This window comes from Candoia aspera, chromosome 3 (genome assembly GCF_035149785.1).
Source record: "Candoia aspera isolate rCanAsp1 chromosome 3, rCanAsp1.hap2, whole genome shotgun sequence".
Taxonomy (NCBI): Eukaryota; Metazoa; Chordata; class Lepidosauria; order Squamata; family Boidae; genus Candoia; species Candoia aspera.
In genome coordinates, this window is record NC_086155.1 from 40,324,250 (window position 1) to 40,350,681 (window position 26,432).

General features: G+C 43.0%; 1 protein-coding gene across 1 annotated transcript in view; it reads right to left on the reverse strand.

Annotated features, from left to right (window-relative positions):
• Positions 1–2,282: 2,282 nt before the first annotated feature.
• Positions 2,283–26,432, reverse strand: part of RAP1A (RAP1A, member of RAS oncogene family) — a 105,953-nt gene continuing 81,803 nt past the window's right edge. Inside the window, exons 7-9 of the mRNA XM_063297434.1 lie at positions 11,355–11,498; positions 4,547–4,662; positions 2,283–3,009 (exon numbers count right to left, since the gene is read on the reverse strand). Coding sequence (XP_063153504.1) covers positions 4,576–4,662; positions 11,355–11,498 — 231 coding nt within the window. The 3' untranslated portion in view covers positions 2,283–3,009; positions 4,547–4,575. The remainder of the gene's footprint in view (positions 3,010–4,546; positions 4,663–11,354; positions 11,499–26,432) is intronic.

A 26,432-nucleotide genomic window follows, 5' to 3' on the forward strand; every position in this document is an offset into this window, starting at 1 on the left:
TAAGAGTTGTGTCAAAGTAGAGATGAAAAGTCACTTCAACTACCCAGGGAAATCCATTGGGGTTTAGGAGCAGATTAGGGCATCTCTAAACTTTGGAGGCCTGTGGATTCTTGAGAAAATCTGGTGGCTGCCAGAGGTAAGCAAAATCACAAAAACTAGGGAAAAAATCCATCCAAATGAGACTAGAATACAAGCATACTCAATTCAGCCCATTTCTTGCTCCAACAAAATATCTGCTTCATAGTAGAACATCTAGTGCTTCTCAGGTCACTTCTAAATTATTTTTTGAATGATGTCCCTGATTCTCTTAAAATCATCTCCAGGGAACATATGCACCTCTCTTTTTCCCTCTGGCTCTAATTTCCTATACATATAGTCCTCTGGGTCATGAAAAAAGCTAAGCTTTTTGGAGGGTGGGGGGTTGACTGTACACAGTGCAAACAATGCAAACCAAGAATCATGTCAATTGGGGCTTGTTTTACAGGCTGCATGATGTCATTCTTCTTCATTTGATTGCATGCTTGCTGACCTCTAGGTCTCTCCTTTTGCCTCTCTTCACCCAAGCTTACCCAGGAGTAGGTCTGGGAGGTAAGCAGATTCAAAGCCAAACTTAGAGCTGCCTGCAGCTCCAGGTCCCAATGGCCCCAGAAGGGAGAAAAAGAGTGGTGGGTGGACCCTGGAACTCTGCTGCTTTCAGTGACAGCTAAAAGCAGTTCAGTCTTAAAAAGAGAAAGAATGTAGACCTCCAAAGGCAATTTGGACCTGTGAGGATATTGCAAGTGATCAGTGTCCTGGGTGCCACAATAAAAAAGAAATGACGATGGCTGAAATAATCTCACATCACTAGACCTCATGAGATGTTGGCATTTTCACTCACTGCTACTGGGGAAATTACCTCATCTGATCTGGTGGTCTGGTAAAAGCTTGGACTTTTTTTTTAATTGTTATTGAATGCCAAGGCCCTGAAGGTATCAAGAAGAGAAAGGCCTCTTGATATGTATTATGGTACCGACAGGCATTGTATTGCCAACCTTTGGCTGGTACGATGGTCCACAAAAGCTTTCACTGCTAATATAATGGAGAAGCTTGGGAACCACTGATGAAATTTGCCTGTGAATTTAAGGGCAGGGGGCCTCCTAGGGACCAAACTTTCTGGGTAATCTTGCCTGCTACATCCAATTTCTCTGCTTTAATTACTGAGAAGTGAGTCAACATCAGCGGCTTCTGCAGGAAGTTCAACAAGGTTAAAATGGTGTCCATAACTGACCCTTTTTTCGTAAGTGCTGTGACTTCTTTGACTGCCCCTGACCTAGATATGTCCACTCTCAGCTTGGCAGAGGAAAGAGAGGAGCTACACAATAGATAATTAGTGATAACATACCATATTTGTTATCTATACCACTTTTCTATCCACTAGTGGCTGGTGGCTTGGCCCTGGTCTTAGCAATTAAGTGACTGTACTGCTGCAACCCTGAACAGATGTGATTAGAAAAAACATTATTTTACTTAATTTGTGTGCTTAATGTGATTACTAAAACTCCTGGTCAGAAACTAGAACTTCTACTTCTCTCCAACAATAATAGGGAATATTTAGAACATTTCAGTGAATTACTAACATTTTTCAATATTATGAGCAAAGTTTCTAATGGGGAAACGCTTACTATATTTTTATGTCCACCAGGTGGCATGTGAACACTGTTTATTGGAACATTAAATACAACTCATTCCTGGGGACACATACAAACCTGAACTGTAGGCAAAAATACAAGTCTGATGGTGTTAAATTCAGTTCTTCCCACTCCCACTGCATTTATAGCCACCGCTCCAAAGCAGAGTTTGTTTTTCAAAAGATCTGTATTAAAGGATCCAACATATAAGCAAACTAGAGAACAGATTAGTACTAGTTTCCAGAATTAAACTGAAAAGGCACCTACATTCATAATTATAATCTACTGGTGCATCCTATCTATTCAATCTACTATTACTTCTTTCTTACTGTATTTATCTAATACAATGATGGGCATTCTTTAATGAATTGTTTACTTATACATAAACTTTTAACTGCAATTTCAAATCACTTCTGCCTGCACATCACAAATCCACTTAGGCTGGCTAAGAAAAATCACCACCAGATCTATGCAGCCATATCCAGTTAGGGACTTTCTTGTACAACCCAACTGGGAGTTACTGGTGTACTTGTATTTACTGTTACAAATGCTTTTCACCTTTTCAATTAAAAATTGAGACCTGCAACCTAAAAGAGAAACACACAAACAAAGTGGAAATGTACTAAAATTTAATCAATCATAAAAGCTGTAATTTAATCTGTGACAGTAAAACACAAGAAGCAATATTAGAATTGGTTTAGTATATTATATATTTTAGCTTTCAAAGCCATAGAAATCAGTTATCCCAGTTTATTTTCCTATAAAAGACCCATTTTTTCCAAAGCATAATGCACAATTTTAATTAGAATATAGGGCAGAATGAAAATAATGATAGTCCATAACTTTTTAAATATAAAATGAAGTCAATGACTTGGACAGTTATCGCTGCAGTGAGTATGAACAGTAAAATTTGTATAGTTGTATCTATCATGATGGATATCAAGTATTAATGACTGATCATTTTTAGTGCTCGATGGGCACGGGATTATGGGAAGAGGTCAATATGAAATTATAGTAGCAATATCTAACATTTGAAATGCATCCATGCTCTTGTATAATCATACAACTAGAGTCAATTATATTTATTATCACATTTGTTAACTGCTATTGCAAAAGAGGAGTACTATTGTCTTTAATTCCAAAAGATATACACAGAGCAATTTTATTTTATTTTTTTTCCCTCAGGGACCTTTGTGCAAACCATTGTAAGATCTAAATTCTTCACATAATATATAAAAACAGAAGCTCTTCAGATATGGTGTCAATTTGTGGTGTAGCTTTTTTGAATTTCTGGAATGCTGGCACTTTCCAAATTAGGCAACAGTTCTTCATTCCTGTGATCCTGGGAAGAAGTCAAAGAGAAAAGTTAGCATCCAACTCAAAACAGACTTTTTAGACAAAAACTTTTAATGTGAGCCACCAAGAGTCTTTTTTCATTATAGCAGCAGGCAGGCAGGCAGGCAGGCAGACAGATAAAAGAAGAGCATTAAGGTCTCTATCAGTCATCCTCAACCAGCCATAGTGGCAGGGAATTCTGGGAGTTGTTGTCCAATACATCTGGAGTCAAGCAAACTGGGAAAGCTACCTTTTTGACTTTCAAGAGTACATGCAAATGCTTCGGTTTTCAGAAGTAAGTGCAGATACCTACTGAAGAACCTACCCTTTCTGTATCAGTACTCCAACTGGGAAACTTCCTCCCTAAAGGTGTTTGATTGATACAGACTCAGTTGAGCTGTAAGCACTGGTTCAAATAGTTCTAATTTGCTCTGATTTGTCAATGAATTAATCATTGTGAACTTGAGTACAAGCAGACATATACACAGAAGGGGATTCCCAGCTTCTTTCAACAGCTGTCAGTCCCGAGGGTGAGGGGCCCTTCTGGAATGGCATGGGACATGAGACAGCAGTTGAGGGATGGGTGTGAAGAGGATTGGTGTATGATTTCTGCAGCTGCCATTTTATCCTTGTGTTATTGACTGCATCTTTTTTGCCAATGACAATACATATTCATCATGAAACATATTGTTCATTGGAAGGGTGGGATATAAATACTATAACTCAACTTTATTTTTTCATTAAATCAACTAAAAAGTTAGCTTCTGACTTCTCAAAAGGCCTCAGTTTAGGACCTCATTTTCCCCCAAATGCATGAGAGTACTAAATAAAAAGAGAAATAGGACAATAGATGTTGCCCTTACTGTGTACACCTCCACCCTCAAGTTTCAGTTCTTGTACTGAGCAGGAAGTTCTGAAAGGTACTACTTAAATCACCTGAGCAGAAACTCCTTTTAGACCTTATAGATGAATGCTGCAATCAAGCCTTCTAAGAAATGCTTGAAGAGATGGACAGAAAAGTGAGATAGAAATCTAATAAATAATAAATAAAACAAGACATGGGACGGGGAGGAAAAGAACATCCTAGGACATAATGATGAAGCACTTGTCTATAGTGGAAGAAAGCACTTGTGGCAGGATACTGGCTAAAGACGGCATATAAAAGAAGGAGGATTTATCAGAAGAAGGTACTACACCAAATGTTGCATATGTCATGCTTACAGTGCAAACACTGTGTGTCCAGATCTCCTGAAACTCAAGAACAAGGATGAACTTTATATGAAGTACTGGATTGGAAAGAATGCTTGCCAAAACTTTACAGAGAATAGCTTTCAATTCCTTTGCAGCCTCTGTTCCATGGTCTGCAATTGCCCTTACATAACAGAGCAGCTTCGGGGTAGAGTCAGTAGCAACATGTCTCAGGAAAGTAATCGGATTTGACTGTTCAGCCATACTGACAGAGAACTTGGGGAATGGAAGTCTAACCCTTCTGGAAGACCCCAAGTTTTGAGAAGGCTGAACCTAAAGGGGATGGGTTTGCTTACCTGGCTCAGAGCTGCTGCATGCTGTGGGTCTAAAGCAGCAGACATGACTTCTTTTTAGGTTTCTTCTTTTCCACTGGTGTTTTTCTATTTATCTGTCTGACAAGATCATAAAAGATCTGGAAAAGAAAGACACAAAAAGCACAGAAAGCGATTAGAGAAATGGGTATTATAGGATGGAAACTTCTTACAAACTTTGATCCCATAAGCTTTGGGACACATCAAGAAAGGAAGAGATGGAAAGGGAGTCTGATGTGAGACAGAAGAGCTTGTCACAACAGCAGAAGACAATTCAGTTAAAATGGTGGTTTAGCTGATTTCCTACTGGGACTTTCCTAACCATGGAAACTATGTGAATGCAACACAAAACAAAAAGTGCTCTTAAAAACATCCCCATTACTTGATATGAGTATTGCTTCAACAAAGACAATATCATATCCTAGAAATGCCTATAAAAACAGTACTGTCCTACTGACTATTGTAAACATTTTTTATTAAAAGCTTTATTAATTTTTTTCAAGATATACATAAAAACTAAAAAGGATGAAACAAAACAACCTACAAAGAAAAAAGAAAGAACTAGAAAGGTGTGAAAATACAAAACAAACTACTACAAAGTGACTTCGACGTAAATTGATATCAATCTCTTACTGCAATTTATACTATATTAAGCATTATTTCTATACAGCATTTCAGTTCTCATTATAACCTGACTGTTGTAAACATTATGAGCAACTGTCCATGTGTAAGTTCTGTATAGTGTAACACCATGATGCCAGACATTGTTTGCCTCCCTTTCACCCTCTGTCTTATAAGAGAGTTAATTCTTGCAGGACATATGAAGACTTTCTGAGAATAGTCAATCTAACAAGAACTATGCTAAGAAAACTTGAGAGAGCTCTGTCAAATCATTAATGCCAAAGTGTTTCACGTGCAAAGAACTGCTCTCTGAGATAGATCATCTTGTATATGGAGCTATCATATAAACACAAATTTCATATTTTGTTGGTGTGGGTATAGTCTGGGGTGTAAAGGTACCTTCTGGTCCCAGAGACTGCAGACACAGTTGCGGTAAGTAAAGTGAGCTCTGTAGTAATGCGACCTTCAAGGAAACCTCATTTACTGTGGAATCCTTGGTGCTCTCTGAGCTTGGTTGTTTGCTTGCAGAAGTTTCATTACCCAATCTACCAAGATTGGTAGAAATCAGTTTTTAGGGAGATAAATAAGATCTGCAGAACACCAATTATGAATTCTATCACTAGCTGAAGGAGACAGTGAGACTATTAAAAAGAAAGACATAATCATATATAGGTTTGTGGCAACAAGGGTATCTGTGGTCAAGAAATGGAAGGGGACTAGTATTCTAGGCATTTGATGTCCAAAGTATTAGAAACAGTTTAATGAAAACACTGGCACCGAACATACAATGCAGGGTATTAAAAGCAACCTAATTAAGACAGATTTTATTACTTTGCTAAAAATTCAAATCAAGAGACATCAAGAAAACTACTGATGATGTAGCTTTTGTGGAGCAAAGATTAATGATTCTTTTGAAGGAGAAGATTACAAATAGCAAGTACCTTATCTTGATAAGATTACAAATAGCAAGTACCTAATCTTGATAAGATTACAAGTACCTTATCAATTAACAACTGCAATGTGTTAAAACCCATTGGGTTTGTTGAGACCTTTTGAGATTGCTAAAGTCACATACATCAACATTTTTCAGGCAATCTCTCACTCAATGGTACTCTCACTTATTCAAAATGACCACCAAGAGAGTGTCCTGGGAGGTTGAAATGCTTCAATATTATCAAGTAAAGCAGGCAGAAGATTTTAGCCTTAACTTCATACTCTCAAATGATAGAATACGACATTCAGAACATTTAGACTTGTTAAAAAATATTGAGTCCAACAAGAGAAAAATGAGTTTTTAGATATGCTATCCTCTAGATATGTTGGACTATAAGTCTTATAATTCCCATTCAGCTGTGAATTTTCTTTAACTATTCTGCTTAGGAATTATGGGACCTGGAAGTCAAAATTTCCTTTCCTAAGGAAGGCTGCTTCGGCAAAGGATCGTTACCTTGTTGTGGTGCTGGAGCTTGAGCACCTCAATGATGCCATGAGCTAAACCGTGAAGGGCCACCCAAGACGGGAAGGTCATGACAGAGAGGTCAGACTAAATGCGATCCCTGGGGAAGGTAATGGCAACCCACCCCAGTATTCTTGCTGTGAAAACTCAATGGATCAGTACAACCAGAGATATGTCGGTATACCATCGGAAGATGAGACCCCCAGGTCGGAAGGTGGTCAAAATGCTACTGGGGAGGAACAGAGGATGAGTTCAAGTAGCCCCAGACGTGATGACGCAGCTAGCTCAAAGCCGAAAGGACGGCTAGCGGCCGACGGTGCTGGTGGTGAACGGCGAATCCGATGTTCTAAGGATCGACACACCATTGGAACCTAGAATGTAAGATCTATGAGCCAGGGCAAATTGGATGTGGTTATTGGTGAGATGTCAAGATTCAAGATAGACATTTTGGGCGTCAGTGAACTGAAATGGACTGGAATGGGCCACTTCACATCAAATGACCACCAGATCTGCTACTGTGGACAAGAGGACCACAGAAGAAATGGAGTAGCCTTCATAATTAATAGTAAAGTGGCTAAAGCAGTGCTTGGATACAATCCAAAAATCGATAGAATGATCTCAGTTGGAATTCAGGGCAAGCCATCTAACATCACAGTGATCCAAATATACGCCCCAACCACAGATGCTGAAGAAGCTGAAGCAGCAGTTCTATGAGGATCTGCAACACCTACTGGACAACACGCCTAAAAGAGATGTTATTTTCAACACAGGAGACTGGAATGCTAAGGTGGGCAGTCAAATGACACCTGGAATTACAGGTAAGCATGGCCTGGGAGAACAAAATGAAGCAGGACATAGGCTGATAGAATTTTGCCAAGACAACTCACTCTGCATAACAAACACTCTCTTCCAACAACCTAAGCGACGGGTTTATACATGGACTTCACCAGATGGACAACACCAAAATCAGATTGACTACATCCTTTGCAGCCAAAGGTGGCGGACATCTATACAGTCGGTAAAAACAAGACCTGGAGCTGACTGTAGTTCAGATCACGAACTTCTTATTGCACATTTTAGGATCAGACTAAAGAGATTAGGGAAGACCCACAGATCAGCTAGATATGAGCACACTAATATTCCTAAGGAATATGCAGTGGAGGTGAAGAATAGATTTAAGGGACTGGACTTAGTAGATAGGGTCCCGGAAGAGCTATGGACAGAAGTTCGCAACATTGTTCAGGAGTTGGCAACAAAATACATCCCAAAGAAAGAGAAAACCAAGAAGGCAAAATGGCTGTCTGCTGAGACACTAGAAGTAGCCCAAGAAAGAAGGACAACAAAAGGCAACAGTGATAGGGGGAGATATGACCAATTAAATTCAAAATTCCAGAGGTTAGCCAGAAGAGATAAGGAATTATATTTAAACAAGCAATGCGTGGAAATGGAAGAAGACAATAGAATAGGAAGGACAAGAGACCTCTTCCAGAAAATTAGAAACATCAGAGGTAAATTCCAGGCAAAAATGGGTATGATCAAAAACAAAGATAGCAAGGACCTAACAGAAGAAGAAGAAATCAAGAAAAGGTGGCAAGAATATACGGAAGACCTGTATAGGAAGGATAACAATATTGGGGATAGCTTTGACGGTGTGGTCAGTAAGCTAGAGCCAGACATCCTGAAGAGTGAGGTTGAATGGGCCTTAAGAAGCATTGCTAATAACAAGGCAGCAGGAGACGACGGCATCCCAGCTGAACTGTTCAAAATCTTGCAAGATGATGCTGTCAAGGTAATGCATGCTATATGCCAGCAAATTTGGAAAACACAAGAAAGGCCATCAGACTGGAAAAAAATCAACTTATATCCCCACACCAAAGAAGGGAAACACTAAAGAATGTTCAAACTATCAAACGGTGGCACTCATTTCACATGCCAGTAAGGTAATGCTCAAGATCCTGCAAGGTAGACTTCAGCAATTCATGGAGCGAGAATTGCCAGATGTACAAGCTGGGTTTAGAAAAGGCAGAGGAACTAGGGACCAAATTGCCAATATCCGATGGATAATGGAAAAAGCCAGGGAGTTTCAGAAAAACATCTATTTCTGTTTTATTGACTATTCTAAAGCCTTTGACTGTGTGGACCATAACAAATTGTGGCAAGTTCTTAGTGGTATGGGGATACCAAGTCATCTTGTCTGCCTCCTGAAGAATTTGTGTAACGACCAAGTAGCAACAGTAAGAACAGACCACGGAACAACGGACTGGTTTAAGATTGGGAAAGGTGTACGGCAGGGCTGTATACTCTCACCCTACCTATTCAACTTGTACACAGAACACATCATGCAACAAGCTGGGCTTGAGGAATCCAAAGCTGGAGTTAAGATCTCTGGAAGAAACGTTAACCATCTCAGATAGGCAGATGATACCACTTCGATGGCTGAAAGCAAAGAGGAACTGAGGAGCCTTATGATGAAGGAAGATCGATGCTTTTGAACTGTGGTGTTGGAGGAAAATTCTGAGAGTGCCTTGGACTGCAAGAAGTTCAGACCAGTCCATCCTCCAGGAAATAAAGCCAGACTGCTCACTTGAGGGAATGATATTAAAGGCAAAACTGAAATACTTTGGCCACATAATGAGAACACAGGACACCCTGGAGAAGATGCTGATGCTAGGGAGAGTGGAAGGCAAAAGGAAGAGGGGCCGACCAAGGGCAAGATGGATAGATGATATTCTAGAGGTGATGGATTCGTCCCTGGGGGATCTTGGGGTGTTGTCGACCGACAGGAAGCTCTGGCGTGGGCTGGTCCATGAAGTCACGAAGAGTCGGAAGCGACTAAAGGAATAAATAACCACAAGGAAGGCTGACGCGTCTTTCATTCTACTGTTCAGAACTAGATTGGCAAAGTATGCTTTCCATACTGGCTCTTGTTTGAGAAAATCAAAGCAAATATGACAACAGCTCTTTTGGATAAAACCCTTTTTGGATTCTGAAAAATGGAAATTACAAGAGGAAGTCACTTCTTGCTTCCGAAACATAAAATAATAATGCAGTCTTTAATAGTTGCACAGCCTTGGCAGAGTCCTAAGAATATTAAAGGTCAGTACAGAAACTTGACTAGTCTCCTCAAAAAGAGAAAGAACAAGGCAAGGGATGGGAGTAAGAACAGCAACAAGGAAAAAAAAAAGAAAAAAGAGGGAGTACATATTTTCATCTTCAAAATAGATTGTATGAGACACATACATAAAAACTCATTCACTAGATGAGAACGGCTATGTAATTTATAAATGTCTATATTACGCTCTGCTGGGATAGATTGCTAACTTAATACAGAATGCTTTTGGAAATCCTAAATCTTGTATTTCTGGTCTTATCATGACACCTTATTACCAATCTTGCATAACTTGATACTTTCCAGTTGCACTGGATTCCAACTCCATTATCTCCAACCAGCACAGCAACTTAGGCAAAGCTGGCATATATATATTTTATGATTCAGGCATTTATTTAGTATCTAACTGCTCTGTTGTGAAGTCCTTAGGAACTGGAAAAATTACTTGACTTGAACAGGGCTGCACTCAACTTTAAGGATCAGGTTCACAACTTGGGAGTCCTCCTCAATCTGGCACCGATGCTAGACAGTGGCATAACATTGGTGCCAAAGGGGCACATTTATCATCTTTGGCTGATAAACCAGGCTATGGCAATCTGAAAATTGGACTACTACAATTCTCTTCTTGCAGGATAGCTATCAGTGATGGATGGGAAACCACAGCTGGCCCAGAATGCAGCAGCATGGGTGACAAGTAGTTTTAACATATATGGCATACCCTAGAAGCACTAATAATGATAATTTGACATGCCTACACACATCGCATGGGCATCCATGAGCACAGTTTTAACATTTTTAAAAATAGTTTTAACATATATGGCACACCCTAGAAGCACTATTTTAAAAATGTTAAAACTGTGCTCATGGATGCCCATGCGATGTGTGTAGGCATGTCAAATTATCATTATTAGTGCTATCTAGAGCCATTGGAATTGGGTGGCATATAAATTAGCTAAATAAACAAACAAATAATTTTTGTGTATGGTACATGTATTTACACAGCTCTCTTTATACTGATTTATTTACAGTCCAAGACCAAGTCACAGAATTTAAAAAACAGCACATTAATACATACATACATAACAACATACTCATATATACGTAAAAGGAAGAAATCCTATAAAATTAACAATTCATTGAGGCACCTAATGGTTTCTATAAGCCAAAACTAAAAATAAAAAAAAATATTACTGCCTTTAAAACACCTGGGTATAGATAATTTAGTAAGAATACCTCAATCTCCTCATCATGAGTCAAGAAATTTCTGCTAAGACATTTGTTCTGTCTCATTAATACAACAGTAGAATGAATTCAATACTGATGCATCAGAGAAGCAAATATTAACATGCAGCAGTGTGGGCTCACATGCTTTGATGGGACAAGTCTCACTTTTGATTAATGGAATTTTTGTAACAAAAGCATCTCTGGTGATTATCTGAAAAAGCTTCCTTCAGACTGGATGCCCTAAAGGGAACATTTCTGACAGATTCTGATGGCAAAATGCAATAGGACTATACAAATAGGAGATATACGTATACACACATACTCTTTCTCATGTTTACAAGCCAGTTGATACAATGCCTTCTGAAAAATCAACCAATTGTTACCTCGTTAACATTGATTTTAGACTTTGCAGATGACTCTAGAAAGGCACAGTTACACCACTGTCTTGCTAAATTCTGTCCCTGTTCTTTGCCAACTACTCGTTCATCTTCCAGATCACATTTATTGCCAACCAGAATCATGGGAACCTGTACAAAGAGAAAAGAGATGTGTAACTGACAATGAAATAAAAGCTTGAAGTTCCTTACCTTGGACTGGCCTGAAAAAATAATTCCTGGCTAGTCTCCTGCCATGAGAAAGTAAAAATATCAATGAACTTTCCAAACTTTCATACCTTTTATTTGATAGTTGCCAAGACACTTCATTATTATCAGGGCAATGTAGTCAGGATAATATCGAAAGATAATGTTTGCTGACTTTCTTGCTGGTGCTTAATACATAATCCAATCTTTAATTCACAAGATATACTTCAAACATTTAATTTCCAGGGAATATAGGGGTTTTGTGTCTGTTCAGCTATAAATTATAATTACTACCATATAGCTTCCCTCCCACCACCCCAAGGTACAAAATTCAATTAAAACACAATACATAGGTAGACAAATAAACAGACAAGTCCTGTAATGGTTGCCTATCCCAAACACTCAGACTCACAAGAGGTTACTTAAATGAAATCTGATTTATTAGGGAAATGATGACAGTTACAGAGAAAGCTGAGAATGACTAAAAGCGCGCCAAATACAAACTAAAAACCCTCGGCTCCAAACGTAATCCCTCCCCCCTACCAGCCATAGCAACCACCCCCCTCCCAGGTGCTGGTAACCGTTTTCTACACATCCTGGGAAAGCAACCTTGAATACATGAGATAACCCAAATACATTCCAACCCAGCAGCCAACAGATAAGAACTCCCTGAAGAGGAATCTTCCTCCCTTCTAAGATCAAACACGTATCAGGCTAATGACATGCGAAACGTTACGATGTACCAAGCACATTGAAACGGTGAACATGACATACTGCCCCCCCAACAAAAAAACCCTAAGGACCCGGTTTGGAGGGGTAAGCATTATGGAGTCGAGCAACAAGGAGAGGGGAAGCAACATCGTGAGCAGCCACCCACTCAGGGTGGGGGAAGAGTTTCCAGCGAACTAGGTACTGCAGCGTGTTGCGAAGCCGGCGAGAGTCAAGAATTTCTTTTACTTCAAAGTGTTGTTGCCTGTCAATCATGATGGGAGGAGGCGGCGGAGGTTGGTCATGCCAGCGTTCAGAGCGAGTAAGGGGTTTGAGCAAACTGCAATGAAAGACAGGGTGTAAGCGTTTCAAGTTATGCGGCAAATCAAGTTTAAAAGTCACAGGGTTGATTTGTGCGACAATAGGAAATGGACCCACAAACTTAGGAGCTAATTTTTTCAAAGGTTGAGAGGACTTGATGAACTTAGTAGATAGATATACCATGTCACCAACTTGAAACGCAGGGTGAGGGGCACGCTTTTTATCAGCGTGCTGTTTGTAAGCAAACTGGGCATCCGCTAGTGCCTGCTGGATGACCGGCCAAGAGTCCGCCAGCTGTGTTGCCCATTCAGATGGCGAGGCAGGCGGGATGGACGGCTGTGGCAAGTCAGGGATAGGGACAAAATCCCTTCCATGTATGGTGCGAAAAGGGGTTTGCCCGGTGCTTTGATGAACAGCGTTGTTGTAGGCAACCTCAGCAAAGGGAAGGAGGTCAACCCAGTCGTCCTGTTGATAATTCACAAAAGCACGCAGATATTGCTCGTGTTGAATTTAACGCCTCTGTGGCCCCGTCAGTCTCAGGATGCCACGCCGTGGACAATGCCTGTTTAGTACCCAAAAGCTTTAAGAACGCCCGCCAAAATTGAGAGGTGAATTGTGTGCCCCTGTCCGAAATCAAGTGAGATGGACATCCGTGCAACCTGTACACATGTACAAGGAATAGGCGGGCCAATTGTCGTGCTGAAGGAATGGAGACACATGGAATAAAATGCGCTTGCTTGGAGAAATAGTCTTTTACGACCCAAATCACAGTTTTTCGTTGGCTAGGAGGTAACTCTACTATAAAATCCATAGACACCTCCTCCCAGGGGCAAGCAGGACTGGCCACTGGTTGCAACAAGCCTTGAGGCTTTCCCACCTTACGTTTAGACATTGCACACACAGAACAAGACGCCACATAATCCTTCACATCGTTGCGCAATGTGGGCCACCAAAACTGCCTGCGGATGAGGTGCAATGTTTTTACAAAACCAAAATGCTCAGCAAGCTTATCGTCGTGCGAACGGAGTAAAACCTCCTTTCGCAAGCTGTCAGGGACATAGAGACGGTTGGATTTCCAAGCAAATCCCCGATCAAAAGTAACATTCTCTCTATTGGCTAGCAACCAAGTATCAGTTTTCTGCTCCTTTAGAAACTTTTGTTGCAATTGAGAGGAAATGGACAAGGTGCCTTGCGGCGCTGAATCACAGCCGGCTGGCTGTTGCGCACGGGCTTGGCTGCGGGTCACAGCAGGCATGCCTAGTTGTGGCTGCATCCACAGTGTGCTGACCACCTCTGGCGCTGCGCTGGAGTCCTGGGGTTGCCAGGACAGCGCGTCTGCTAAAAAGTTCTTTTTTCCTGGGATAAACTTCAGTTTGAAGTTGAAACGGTTAAACAACTGAGCCCAGCGGACTTGTTTAGAGCTCAGCTTGCGAGGGGTACTAAGGGCTTCCAAGTTATGGTCAGTCCACACCTCAAATGGATGATTAGCCCCTTCCAACAAATGCCAAGAGTCCAAAGCCGCTTTAGCTGCAAAAGCCTCCTTTTCCCACACATGCCAACGTCTCTCTGTCTCAGAGAATTTTCGGGACAGGTAGGCACATGGTTTTAAGCACCCTGCCCCATCGGCTTGCAACAACAAGGCTCCAATAGAATAATCAGAGGCATCCACCTGAACAACAAAAGGCTTGGAGGGGTCAGGATGTTGTAAAATAGGTTCCTGTGTAAACGACTCCTTCAGCTTGTCGAACGCTGCCTGACAAGCCGGAGTCCATCTAAGCAGCGTGCCTGGGTTTTTTACCTGGCGGGTTTCTCCCACCCCCTTTGTCCAAAGTAAATCAGTGAGGGGCAAGGTTATTTCAGTGAACCCCTTTATGAATAACCTGTAGTAGTTGCTGAACCCGAGGAAACTTTGAAGTTGCCTCCGGGTGCGGGGTCTTTCCCATTCTAAGATAGCTTGGATTTTGGCAGGATCCATTTCGATGCCTTTATCGGAGATCTGGTACCCCAGATAATCAATTTGTGTTTGATGGAAGGCACATTTTGACAGTTTGGCATACAACTCAGCTTTCCTTAGTTTGCGAAGCACCTGCTTAACCAACTGTACATGTTCTTCCAGAGTTTCAGTATAAATCAGTACATCATCTAAGTAGACCAATACCCCTTTAAACAGATGTTCATGTGGTACTTCATTGATCAATTGCATAAACACCCCAGGGGCCCCAGCCAAACCAAAAGGTAAAACCTTATATTGAAAAGCTCCCAATGGGCAATTGAATGCCATTTTCCATTCATCCCCCTCCCGGATCCTCACACGGTAATAGGCTTCCCTTAGATCCAGTTTTGAGAAGATTTTCCCCTTTGCCAGATGTGATAACATATCTTTTATCAAAGGCAGGGGATATTTATTTGATATTGAGACTGCATTGAGCCCACGGAAATTGGTACAGAGTCTTAATGTCCCATCTTTCTTCGGGCGGAAAAGGACCGGTGCCCCCACTGGCGAGTTAGCTGGTTCAATGAACCCTCTTGCCAAGTTTTTGTCCACAAACTCCCTTAACAAAGTTAGTTCCTTCTGAGTCACTGAGTAAATCTTGGGCTTAGGCAATTGGGTGTTAGGCACCAGCTCAATGGCACAATCAGTTTTCCGATGCGGAGGCAGTTGATCTGCTTCTTTCTCCCCAAATACATCAGCAAAGACCTGGTACTCCTCCGGTAGACCTTCAAGAGGAGGGGTTGGGTACTGCGGAGTCGCAGCTGCCGCTACCCCCACCACCTCCTCCGGGGTTTCAGTTCCCTCTGGTGCTTGGTAAAATCCGTCCCTAAAGGTTACAGTTCGATAGACCCAATTTATCTGCGGATTCTGCTGGACCAACCATGGGACACCCAAGACCACCAAAGGACCTCCCACCAGAGCCACTACAAACGACAACCCTTCCCGGTGGCTACCCATCTGCAAGGCTACCAAACCGGTAAAATGCGTGACCGGTTTGCCCCCGGCCATGGACCCATCCAATTGGGTGAAAGCAATGGGTCGTTGCAATGGAAAGGTGGGTAACTCCAAGGCGGCTACGTCGGGATGCATTAAGCACCGTGAGCACCCAGAATCAATCATCGCCCACACTTCTATCGTCTTCGAACGGGATCCCAATTTTACTTTCACAGTGAGAATGCGATAGCTGCCACTCACCGACACCGGCTCGTGCCCCTCTTCTACCACCTGCCCTGCGGCGCCCTTTAGAGCAGGTGGCTGGCGTTTCCTGCCGGCTGTAGCAATTCTGGTTCACCCTCGTCCCCGTAGAACAGCACGCTTTCCAGCTCACTGTCGGCCACAGCTGCTTTCATTTTCCTCGGTAGGGAAGGGGACTTCGCAGTCGATTTCACCTGCCGATCCTCACCCTTCGCCCGTGGGCACGCCGTCGCGCGGTGCCCCTCCTTGCCACAACGCAGGCACTGCCCCTTCACGTAACGTCGCTCCTTCTCCTCTTCCCAGGAACGTTGACCGGATCAGGAGCCCGAGGGGCAAAGGAGCCCGAGGGGCAGGTGGGCTTGCCATCTCGCCCCGACTTCGTTGCTCGTCTCTGTGCAAACACCTCGTGGGCATGCTCAGCCTTTCCAGCGAGCTGGATCCACCCGTACAAACTGTCAGGGTCATCTCGCCCCAGCGACCAGCACAGCACTTCGGTGTTTAAACCAACTTTGAACAGCTCTATGACAGTTGCCTGCGACCAATCCTCCATTTTCCCCGCTAGTGCTTTAAATTCCAGCGCGTAGTCAGCCACAGTTCTCGATCCCTGCTTGAGCTCTTTCAAGGCACGCTTCACCCGCTCCTTCGCTAGGGGATCCTCAAAATGATGCTGCAGAGCCCAGAGAAATTCGTCGAATTTCTCCAGTTCAGGGGCTTCCGACTGGCACATCTGTACATACCAGTCTGCTGCCCGCCCCTTCAGCTTGGTGGCAATGGTAATAATTTTCGCTTTTTCCGATCATTAAAGCGACCCCCACTCTTCCATGTACACCTTGGCATTCATCAGGAAGAACGAGAGTTTTGTAGGGTCTTCGTCGAATTTGACAGAGAAGTCCCTCAATCCTCCGCCCGACGGGCTGCGTCCCCCCACTGGCGGCTCAGCTGCTCTGACAGGTCCCGCCCGCCTCCGCTCAGGGACGGGCGGCGACGCTAGTTCCATCCTGGGAGCCCGTTCCCCCTCTTTTGGGCGAGCTCCCCTTCTCCGTTCTGGGGACTGTGTCTGGGAGGACGGGGTGGAGTGCTGCTGACTTGACCCCTCCCGCACCTCTTTCAGCGAACTCAGGTCCATGCTCATTTTCTGCAGAATGAGCTCCAGGGAGTCCATCTTCGACTCTAGCACCCGGATCCGGTCTGGAGTGGGGGAGTCCCCCCTCGGCGGCACCTGTACCACCGTTGGCAACAGCGGGTATCTCTGCCTCCAGGACGAGCCCCTCGCCTCCAAGAAGTCCCCCCGACTGTCGTCCCAGGTGACCAGTTCGCCCGGGGTCGTGACCGTGGTCTCTGGCGCGGTCTTCATGCCTGTAGCTTCCCCTTCAGACCCCGAACTCGCCTCCTCCTGGATCGCTGAGAGTTCTCCCAGGGGGGCTCTGTCGGGGCGCATCATAGTGGAATCTGGCTCTCCCTCACTCGACCCCTCACTCTCCATGAGTAGCACATCTGGATCGGTCATCGCCAGCACTCTCCCTCACAGGATCGGACGAACTTGTCTTTTCCTGGATAGGGGCCAGCAGGAGTTGAAGTTTTTGATTCTCAGCTTTATGTAATGGTTGCCTATCCCAAACACTCAGACTCACAAGAGGTTACTTAAATGAAATCTGATTTATTAGGGAAATGATGACAGTTACAGAGAAAGCTGAGAATGACTAAAAGCGCGCCAAATACAAACTAAAAACCCTCGGCTCCAAACGTAATCCCTCCCCCCTACCAGCCATAGCAACCACCCCCCTCCCAGGTGCTGGTAACCATTTTCTACACATCCTGGGAAAGCAACCTTGAATACATGAGATAACCCAAATACATTCCAACCCAGCAGCCAACAGATAAGAACTCCCTGAAGAGGAATCTTCCTCCCTTCTAAGATCAAACACGTATCAGGCTAATGACATGCGAAACGTTACGATGTACCAAGCACATTGAAACAGTGAACATGACAAGTCCCCTCAATTTTAGTCTTCACTGAATTGAGATATAAGGTCCCAAAGGAGTTTGTACTGAAGTCTGGTAGCATACTGACTGAGGTGATGAATTTGGAACCAAGGATATTTAAGTTCCCTCTCAACACATCAAGTGATTTTGGGCCAATCACGCTCTTTCACTCAAGCTTACCTCACAGGATTGCTGTTGTGGGCATAAAATTAAAAAGACTGCCCTGTTTTAAGCTCCCGGGGGAAAAGTTAGATAGATATTAATATATCCCTCTTTCCCAAAAAAGAGATCCTATAAAAGGTGGACATCTCTAGCTATTTGTTCTGCAATTCTATAATAGAATCACTATTACTGACAAATCATGTTTGCAGAAACGAAATGTGGGACAGAGCACATTAAAATCCATTACTATTAATTCTGTCCACCAGCAGAAATCTTTTGTTCCTCTACTAGACCACTTCCTGAGAGAAGATCAAAAGGAAAATCTTACACAAGCAAACAATGTATTTTAAAAGAAAGTGTTGAAATATTGACTGATCAAAATCAAGCTATTTTGGAGGGTGCAAAATTCAAAACACAATTCTGGAAGCCAATGACTACAGTAAACAATCCACAAATGGCTATTTAAAAAAATGAAACAAATACCCCCTGCCAAAAAAAACACAAAACCCACAGACACACAAATACACAATAGAATGAAATTTGTAAGAATAGTATGACTTTCTGAGGAGATGTGTTCTGTAAGATTTCTGGTACGTTCAGTGCTAGAGTCCTTGATATTCTGATTTCAGTCAGAATTTTAGCTTCAATCTGAAACTGAATTACATTTTGTTTGAATTAGATTACATTTGCATGCTCTGCAGTTCAATCCAAAGAGATAACCTCAAAAGGGGATTTATAAATTCAGATGAGTTTATGAAAAGGAGACAATCTTTGACACCAGTTTTGAGACAGTCAAAATGAGATTCTAATCCCCACCCCCAGTTTGATATACCATTCATATATTAGAATGGTAGACCCTGATAAAGACCCTGCCAAATTATGGGTGTTTAGGGTGGGAAAGGAGGAAATTACAAAGGATTTCCTTCCATGACATTTGTCCTACAGTTTGATGAGAATGCAATCTATGAAATGTAACCTAGACATTTCTTTATTGTAGAACTGGGAGCTGGAATTAAAAGGTAAAGGATATTACAAAAGAACTTATCTCTGAGAGTTGGCGTGAGTGCAGACAATTTAAAGTTCATGAACAAAAACCTAAATGAGGTTGAATCTGAGAGCAAGAACAATTATGTACCTGCTAGCAAGTCTATAAAATGAACATCTAAGTGAGTTGTTTCCTCTATTACATTCAGGGGCAAATGCAAAAACTATTCTCCATTACTGGATTATTAGATAAATGAGATGCAACATACATAAGACTGGCCTGGTTATTACAATTAAAACCTGACCTACAGAACAGGAGAGTGGGAAGAAAAAGGAGATGACCTCTATAAATAATGGCCCTATCAGCATTTTTTTTTTTTAAGCCTGGCTAAACTGGGCAGGGCATGGGAAAATCCATGTCTGCCTGTGGAGAATGATAATGTGGTGGACTTTCCAACCTTGGGCGGCTACACAGATATAGAGATCATTGTCACACATTGGCCAAATTTGCTTTTTTGGGAGAGGGATAGGTAAGTGATGAAGATGGAGAAAAATCCCCACACCTGGTTGATGCTTGCCATATGTTAAGATAATTTTCGAACTATAAACTACATTTGAACTTTTCTGGAAAGAGATGAAGACTAGAATCCCAAATCAGGCTGCCTGCAAAATTAAAGATAATTTGGTATTTGTTGGTACATTTAAATAAAGCTCCAGGCCCTTCTTTGCATAGGCAAGAACAGGAGAGGCAGTTCATACTCCTAGATCCAGGCTCCACTGGAGAGAGAGAGCCTTAATATATCTAGCTACTAATTTAATGTTGCCTGAGCTTTAAAAGGAAGTGAGGCAAGTAGAGGAAAAGAGATCTACTGTTGGCTGGCACAGGAAGAAAATAGAACCTCCTTGTTCAACAATCTGTAATTGATAATGAAATCCTTTAATATATAATCACAGTAATGTAAATTTAATAATCAAAACAAGGAAAAATCAGAAGTAGGTTTTAACAATTTGCTGAAAGTTCTGAAAGCCTCATTTAATTCAGAGTGATCAAAGTGTGCTCAGTTTCAGGGAGAAAATGTTAGCCTGGGATTTTGCAAATAATCTCTTGCAAGCTGAAGCTATTCTACCAAAAGAGATATGAAAGCTTAGGAGAAAATGCTTAGCATAAAATCATTCTAATTTAAAAATATTTTAACTTCTCCAATGTTTGGGGGGGTGGGGAGAGAAAGAAAAAATTCATTTGAATTATGTCAAAAGCTGTTGCATTAACGAGATTGAATAGGACCAAGTGGGAAATGTACTGCCTCTCAGCAAGCTTATTATGCTTTGTGCAAATCCATCATTTTGGCTTGTATACCTCTGCTTCAAATTATAGCCTAATGATTAAAATTGAGTATGTTCTGAATTCTGAAGTGAAGTCTGAACATTGTGGTGTTACATATTCTCAACTGTTAGCATTTAATTTACTTCAAGCTGCCTATTAACTTACTGTTTTGAAAATGTAATATTCCAAACAAAAGAGAAAGCATTTTGATTAAAACAAATTATACTATATTTTAGAGCTAGTCATTCATGATCCTTGGCAATGCCATTCACAACAGTACAAATTTAGGGTCATGAGACCATTTCAGCATATTAAAGTCTGACAAGTAATGCATAACTACAAAAAGGGAAAATCAGAAACAACCAGAATTATGGGACTAGTCTTCAGTCTGATTCATTTGATATATTGCCTGATAAAAGTCTCATTCCATGAGTGTAAATCTAGGCTTGTGAAGACCTATATGCTAAAAAAATAATCGGGTTCCAAAGGCTCTGCAAGAAAAAATAATCCCTTTTTTAAAGAAGATTAGTCTTAGGAGGGTTTTTTAAAAAAAATGTAGCTACTTAAGCCAGAATGTGTAGCAAAAGCTTAGAGAAAAGAAAATGAAATAATGATTGGTATAACATTAGAAAAGTAGAAAAATGCAACTAAGCCACTATTTAAGTCAACTAAGATCCCTCTAACCACTTACTGTATTTTAGGAGGTTATTCTTCATGAATAGCTATTTAAATACAGTGGGAAAGGTAATACATATTTCTGGTTCCAAAATAAAGCCTCCTTGGCCTTATGGCATCTAATTTGTTAGGCAGAGATTGGGACATGTCCTCTAGTTCCATGTCTCCACCTTGATCTCCCTATGCTGACAGAGAAGATTTGAAGTGAACCTTCATTCATTCATGAACTTCATTCATGTCTTTAGAAGAGAGGATTGTAACTGTATTCAGACAATGTTGTGGTTTCATTGCAGACAAGGGGAAGTTAGATCCCCACTTCTCATTTGTAGTTCAACTCTAGAATGCCTGAGAAAGAATAGATTAGATCAAATGCTAAAATGTTACTGCCAAAATAATGGCTATTTTGTGTAAATCAATACTTCTATCATCCACCACTGAATTCTTGATACGTTTGCTATTAAAAATTATTTCCATCTGCAATGGAACTATGTAGTCTTCCACTTTCTAGACTTAGAACAATGGAAAAACCTGCAGTAAAACAAATACATCCTCTTTTTGGATTCTTTGTAACACAATGTTCACAGTGGAGTCCTTGGTGCTCTCTGAGCCTTGTTGTTTTCTTGCAGACATTTCATTGCCAGACTAGGCAACATCTTCAGTGCGAAGAGGGAGTGGGCCTTGCTCTCAGTTTATATACCGTGGCTTGCCCTGCTTGTGTTGGTAGGGGGTGTTGTTCTCTCCTTGGGAGTTCTAATGGACCTGAAGATCCTGGGGGTTGTAGGGTGGGGCAGGTGACTGAGGTGGTGACAGGTAGGGGACGATATGACGGGAGCCAGAGGGCGGGTCATCATAGAGGAAGAGGCCCCCGGTGCTTGTTACCTGTGGCGTGTTCCGGCCCTCTGTGCTTGAACCTGGGTCCTGGACAGCAGACTCGTGGTTGTCCTGATTTTCGGCTGCTGCTCTGTAATGCCAGGTCAATAAACAACAAGGCCCCCCTCATATGTGACTTGATCACAGAAGAGGGGGCAGACCTGGTGTGTATTACTGAAACCTGGCTGGGCGTGGAAGGAGGTGTTGCTCTTTCGGCTGGGTTTCAAGTCTGGCATCAGCTGAGACCTCAGGACAGGGGAGGAGGGGTGGCTATTGTCATCCGAGAATCCCCAGTGGCCATCAGGGGTCCTGCTGCACAAGTGGCCAGGTGTGAGACCCTGTTCTTCAAGCTGGGTTCCTGAGAACAGTTGGGAGTGTTGCTACTGTACCAGCCTCCCTGCTGCATAGCAACCTCCCTGCCTGAGCTGCTGGAGGCCGTCTCAGGTTTGGCAGTGGAGCTCCCCAGCCTTATGGTTCTGGGGGACTTCAATCTGCCTTCCTTGGGGCGGGCCTCAGAAGCAGCCCAGGAGTTCACGGCTACCATGGCAGCCATGGGCCTGTTCCAGATTATTCAGGACCCGACTAGAGACAATGGCCTCACCTCGGACCTAGTTTTCTTGTCGGAGCAGTGGCAAGATGATCTGAGGGAGAATTACATCTTTCCCCTTTGTCATGGTCAGATCATGCCCTGGTGCCCTTGAGATTCTCTCATGCCGCCCCCCTCCGCAGAGAGGCAGGACCCATTCGATTGGTCCGCCCCCGGCGACTGATGGACCTGGCTGGGTTTCAGAGGGAGCTGGGGGTTATACCTGAGTTTCTTCTGCACAGTCCAGCAGAGGCCCTGGCTGCTGCCTGGAATAGGGAGGCGGCCAGAGCCTTGGACAGGATCGCACCTGTGCGGCCTCTCTTGCCCACCCAAACCCGGCACTCCCCGTGGTTTACGGAGGAGCTGAGGGTTTTGAAGAGGGTTAAGAGACACCTAGAGCACTGCTGGAGGAAGACAAAAACTGAACCTGACCGAACACAAGCTAGAGCTGCGATTAAGGCCTACCTTGTGGCAGTAAGAGCGGCAAAGCGCCAATACTTCTCCGCTCTTATTGCATCCGCAGAATGCCACCCAGCGGCCCTGTTTAAGATTACCCGATTCCTTTTAGGGAAAGGGGTGTCAGAAATCCATCTACAGGGCCGTGCAGAGGACTTTTTGGGGCACCTGCAGGATAAAATTGCTCATATCCAGACCAAGTTTGACTCCAAGGGTGAGACAGAGTCGGAGGAGATACCCAGGGAGCGTACTTACCAGGTTATCTGGGACCAGTTCGATCCTGTTAAACCCGAGAAAGTGGAAAGGATCCTTCGGACAGTAAATGCTACCACGTGCCAATTATACCCATGCCCCTCCTGACTGGTGAAAGCAGCGCGGGAGGTGACATGTGGCTGGGTCCAGGCGATGGGAAACACATCCTTGAGAGATGGGGTGTTCCCAGCAGCCTTTAAGGAAGCGCTGGTGCGCCCCCTCCTCAAGAAACCATCGCTAGACCCTACTATACTGGACAATTTTTGCCCAGTCTCCCACCTCCCCTTTTTGGGGAAGGTGTTGAGAAAGTGGTGGCTTTGCAGCTCCAGACGATTCTGGATGAAACAGGTTATCTAGACCCCTTTCAGTCAGGTTTCAGGCCCAGTTATGGGATGGAAACAGCATTGGTCGCACTTATGGATGACCTCTGGCAGGAGCGAGATGGAGGCAGTGCATCCATCCTTGCTCTTCTTGACCTCTCAGCGGCTTTCGATACCATCGACCATGGTATCCTTCTGGACTGACTTAGGGATTGGGGGTGGGTGGCGTGGTTCTGCGCTGGTTCACCTCCTTCCTCCAGGGTCAGTCCCAGTTGGTGTTGATAGGTGCTGCAGGGTCCGGTACTCTCTCCGCTTCTTTTTAACATCTACATGAAACCACTGGGCGAGATCATCCATCACTACAGGGTGAGGTATCTTCAATATGCAGATGATACCCAATTATACATCTCCATCCCAGGTGAAGTAAGTGATGCTGTGGCCACCCTTTCCGAGTGCCTGGGGGCTGTGGGGGCCTGGATGGGGGACAACAGGTTGCGGCTGAACCCGGGGATGACGGAGTGGCTGTGGATTAACGGCTCCTCGATTTCTGGGAAATTGTCATCTTTAGTTCTGGATGAGGTTGCACTGCCCCAGACAGACCCTGTGCATAACTTGGGGGTCCTCCTGGACTCACGGCTCCTGCTTGAAGAGCAGGTGGCAGCCATGGCTAGGGGGGGCCTTTGTGCCAGTTGTGTGCCAGTTATGCCCCTTCCTGGAGTGAGAGGCCCTTTGAACGGTAACTCATGCCCTGGTTATCTCCCATTTAGACTACTGCAATGCGCTCTACATGGGGCTACTCTTGAAGAGTATCCGGAAGCTACAGCTCATGCAAAATGCAGCCACGCAGGCAATCTTGGGTTTCCCAAGATCAGCACATGTCACCCCTTTGCTCCGCGAGCTGCATTGGTTGCCAGTATGCTTCCGGGTCCAATTCAAGGTGTTGGTTATCACCTTTAAAGCCCTATATGTCACGGGTCCAGGTTACCTAAGGGACCGTCTCCTCCCCATCACATCGACCCGTCCCACCCGGTCGTGCAGAGAGGGCATGCTACGGACCCTGTCTGCAAGAGAATTCCATCTGGCGGGGTCCAGGAGGCTGGCCTTCTCTGCAATAGCCCCTACCCTTTGGAATATCCTTCCCCCAGAAGTGAGATTGGCTCCCTCCTTCCTGGACTTTCGGAAACAGCTAAAGACCTGGTTCTGTAATTATGCCTGGGACGAGAGAGAGAGTAGCCATTCCTGGGGATGGTTAGTTTCTTAGAAGGACCCTGCTCTGCCTGCAAATCATAAAGAACTTCCAGCCATTGAGGTTTTTATTATATTTATTTTATTATGTATTATAGTGTTTTACAGTTCTATATTTTTATTTATGTTTTATTGTAAACTGCCCAGAGTCCCTTTTGGGAGATGGGCGGTGATAAATTTGATTAATAAATAAATAAATAAACAAACACACTCAGGGAGAGAAGGTACATCACAGGTCTAGTCACTGAAATAATGTCATCATTAGAGACCCTGCTGTTGAGCCTTCTCAGGGCAAGCCCCATGTCTCTGGAACAGCCTTTACCAGCTACAAGGAGAGACCTTTATTATGTTTCTGAAGACCAGGCTTTTTCAGTGGGCCTTTTGAGACAGGATGGAAGGTGGAACAACATCCAAGAGGTAAGCATTCTAATAGGATGGAAGCAGAACAGTTCTGTCTGTTGGCTGTTGCAGGCAGAGGACAAGTGAACTATTGGTTTTAATCCTACAACTAAACACAGGATTGTAAGCTGCTCAGAGCAAGTTGCTTGGAGTAGCATAGAAACTCCAGTAAAATAAATACATAAATAAAGGGTATGACAGAAAGCAGCTGTATGAAACACACTTAGCCAATACCACTTTCTGAAATCTCACAGAATACATAATTATCTCTTTGATAAGCACTTAATAAGTTCAGGATTCTTAATAACAGCTATTAATATTAATGAAAATGAAAACGTACATGTTAATATGTTTTCTACTACAGATTAAGGATACTCTGGTAACTAATCATTTTGGCCGGGTGAAGAGGTTGAATTTAATTGTCCTCTTTTCCGATGTTAATTTTTGCACCTGGGGGGAAGAACTTGCCTGGACTTGTTTTAGTTTCAGTTTCCCTTCTGTGTCGGCATGTAGAGAGTTAAGCAGCTCTCACTGAGAGCCTGTAAATATGTTTGCTTTCTGTAAATAAAATTATATTTATAGAAATGCCTGGTGTGTGACTTTTCTGATCCCTCCTGGGCCAAAGGCTTTCCTAGCAATCTGCTAACAGTACACCAATATTTTTATTTAAGCAGTAGCTTAAGAGATAATGCAGAAGAATATATGTAGGAAAAAGCACAACCTGGATTCAGGAATATATTTAGGAAACAGCATAGGAGAGTTATGGGCAAAGTCTGTAGTAGAAAACATAAATGGAACAGGAGGAGGGACTGAAAATTTATATTCTGAAGTATAGTGACTATTGAATCTAAGACTCATTGTGCCTCAAATAGATGGTTTGGTGGGGGGACACAATTTCTAATTTTCTCCCTTATGTTTCTTATTTCCCCACTGCAAGGGGAAGAAAATGAGCTTCTGGTCTGGGGAGCTGACAGAGGAACAGAATGCCTTAGAATCCTACAACATCCCTCTGGTTCCATCCAGCTGAGTTTTTACTACTGCAACGGGGATCATTCTGTCAAGAGGTACACTATCTTGTTGGCAGACTTTCCCAGTAACAGAACAGGACTTTTGTACTGCCAAAAGTCATAGGACTGCTTCCTAAATCGGTTATAAAGCAAATTCAGCAAAATGGCCAGACAACATCCTATATTATATGCATCAAGTATCTGAAGAAAATTCATTTGGAAAGAATTAGGCAATTCTTTTAGGAATGAATTAAGACAGTACACAATGAGTTTCCTTCTCACAAAATGGAATTGGACACTATGTCATTAAATCATATTTTAGAAGAGTTACTTTCTCAGATTAAGGGTATTAGAATGAAAAAGATTGTGTTGCCATAGTTGTTGAAGAACTGTTTATGTGC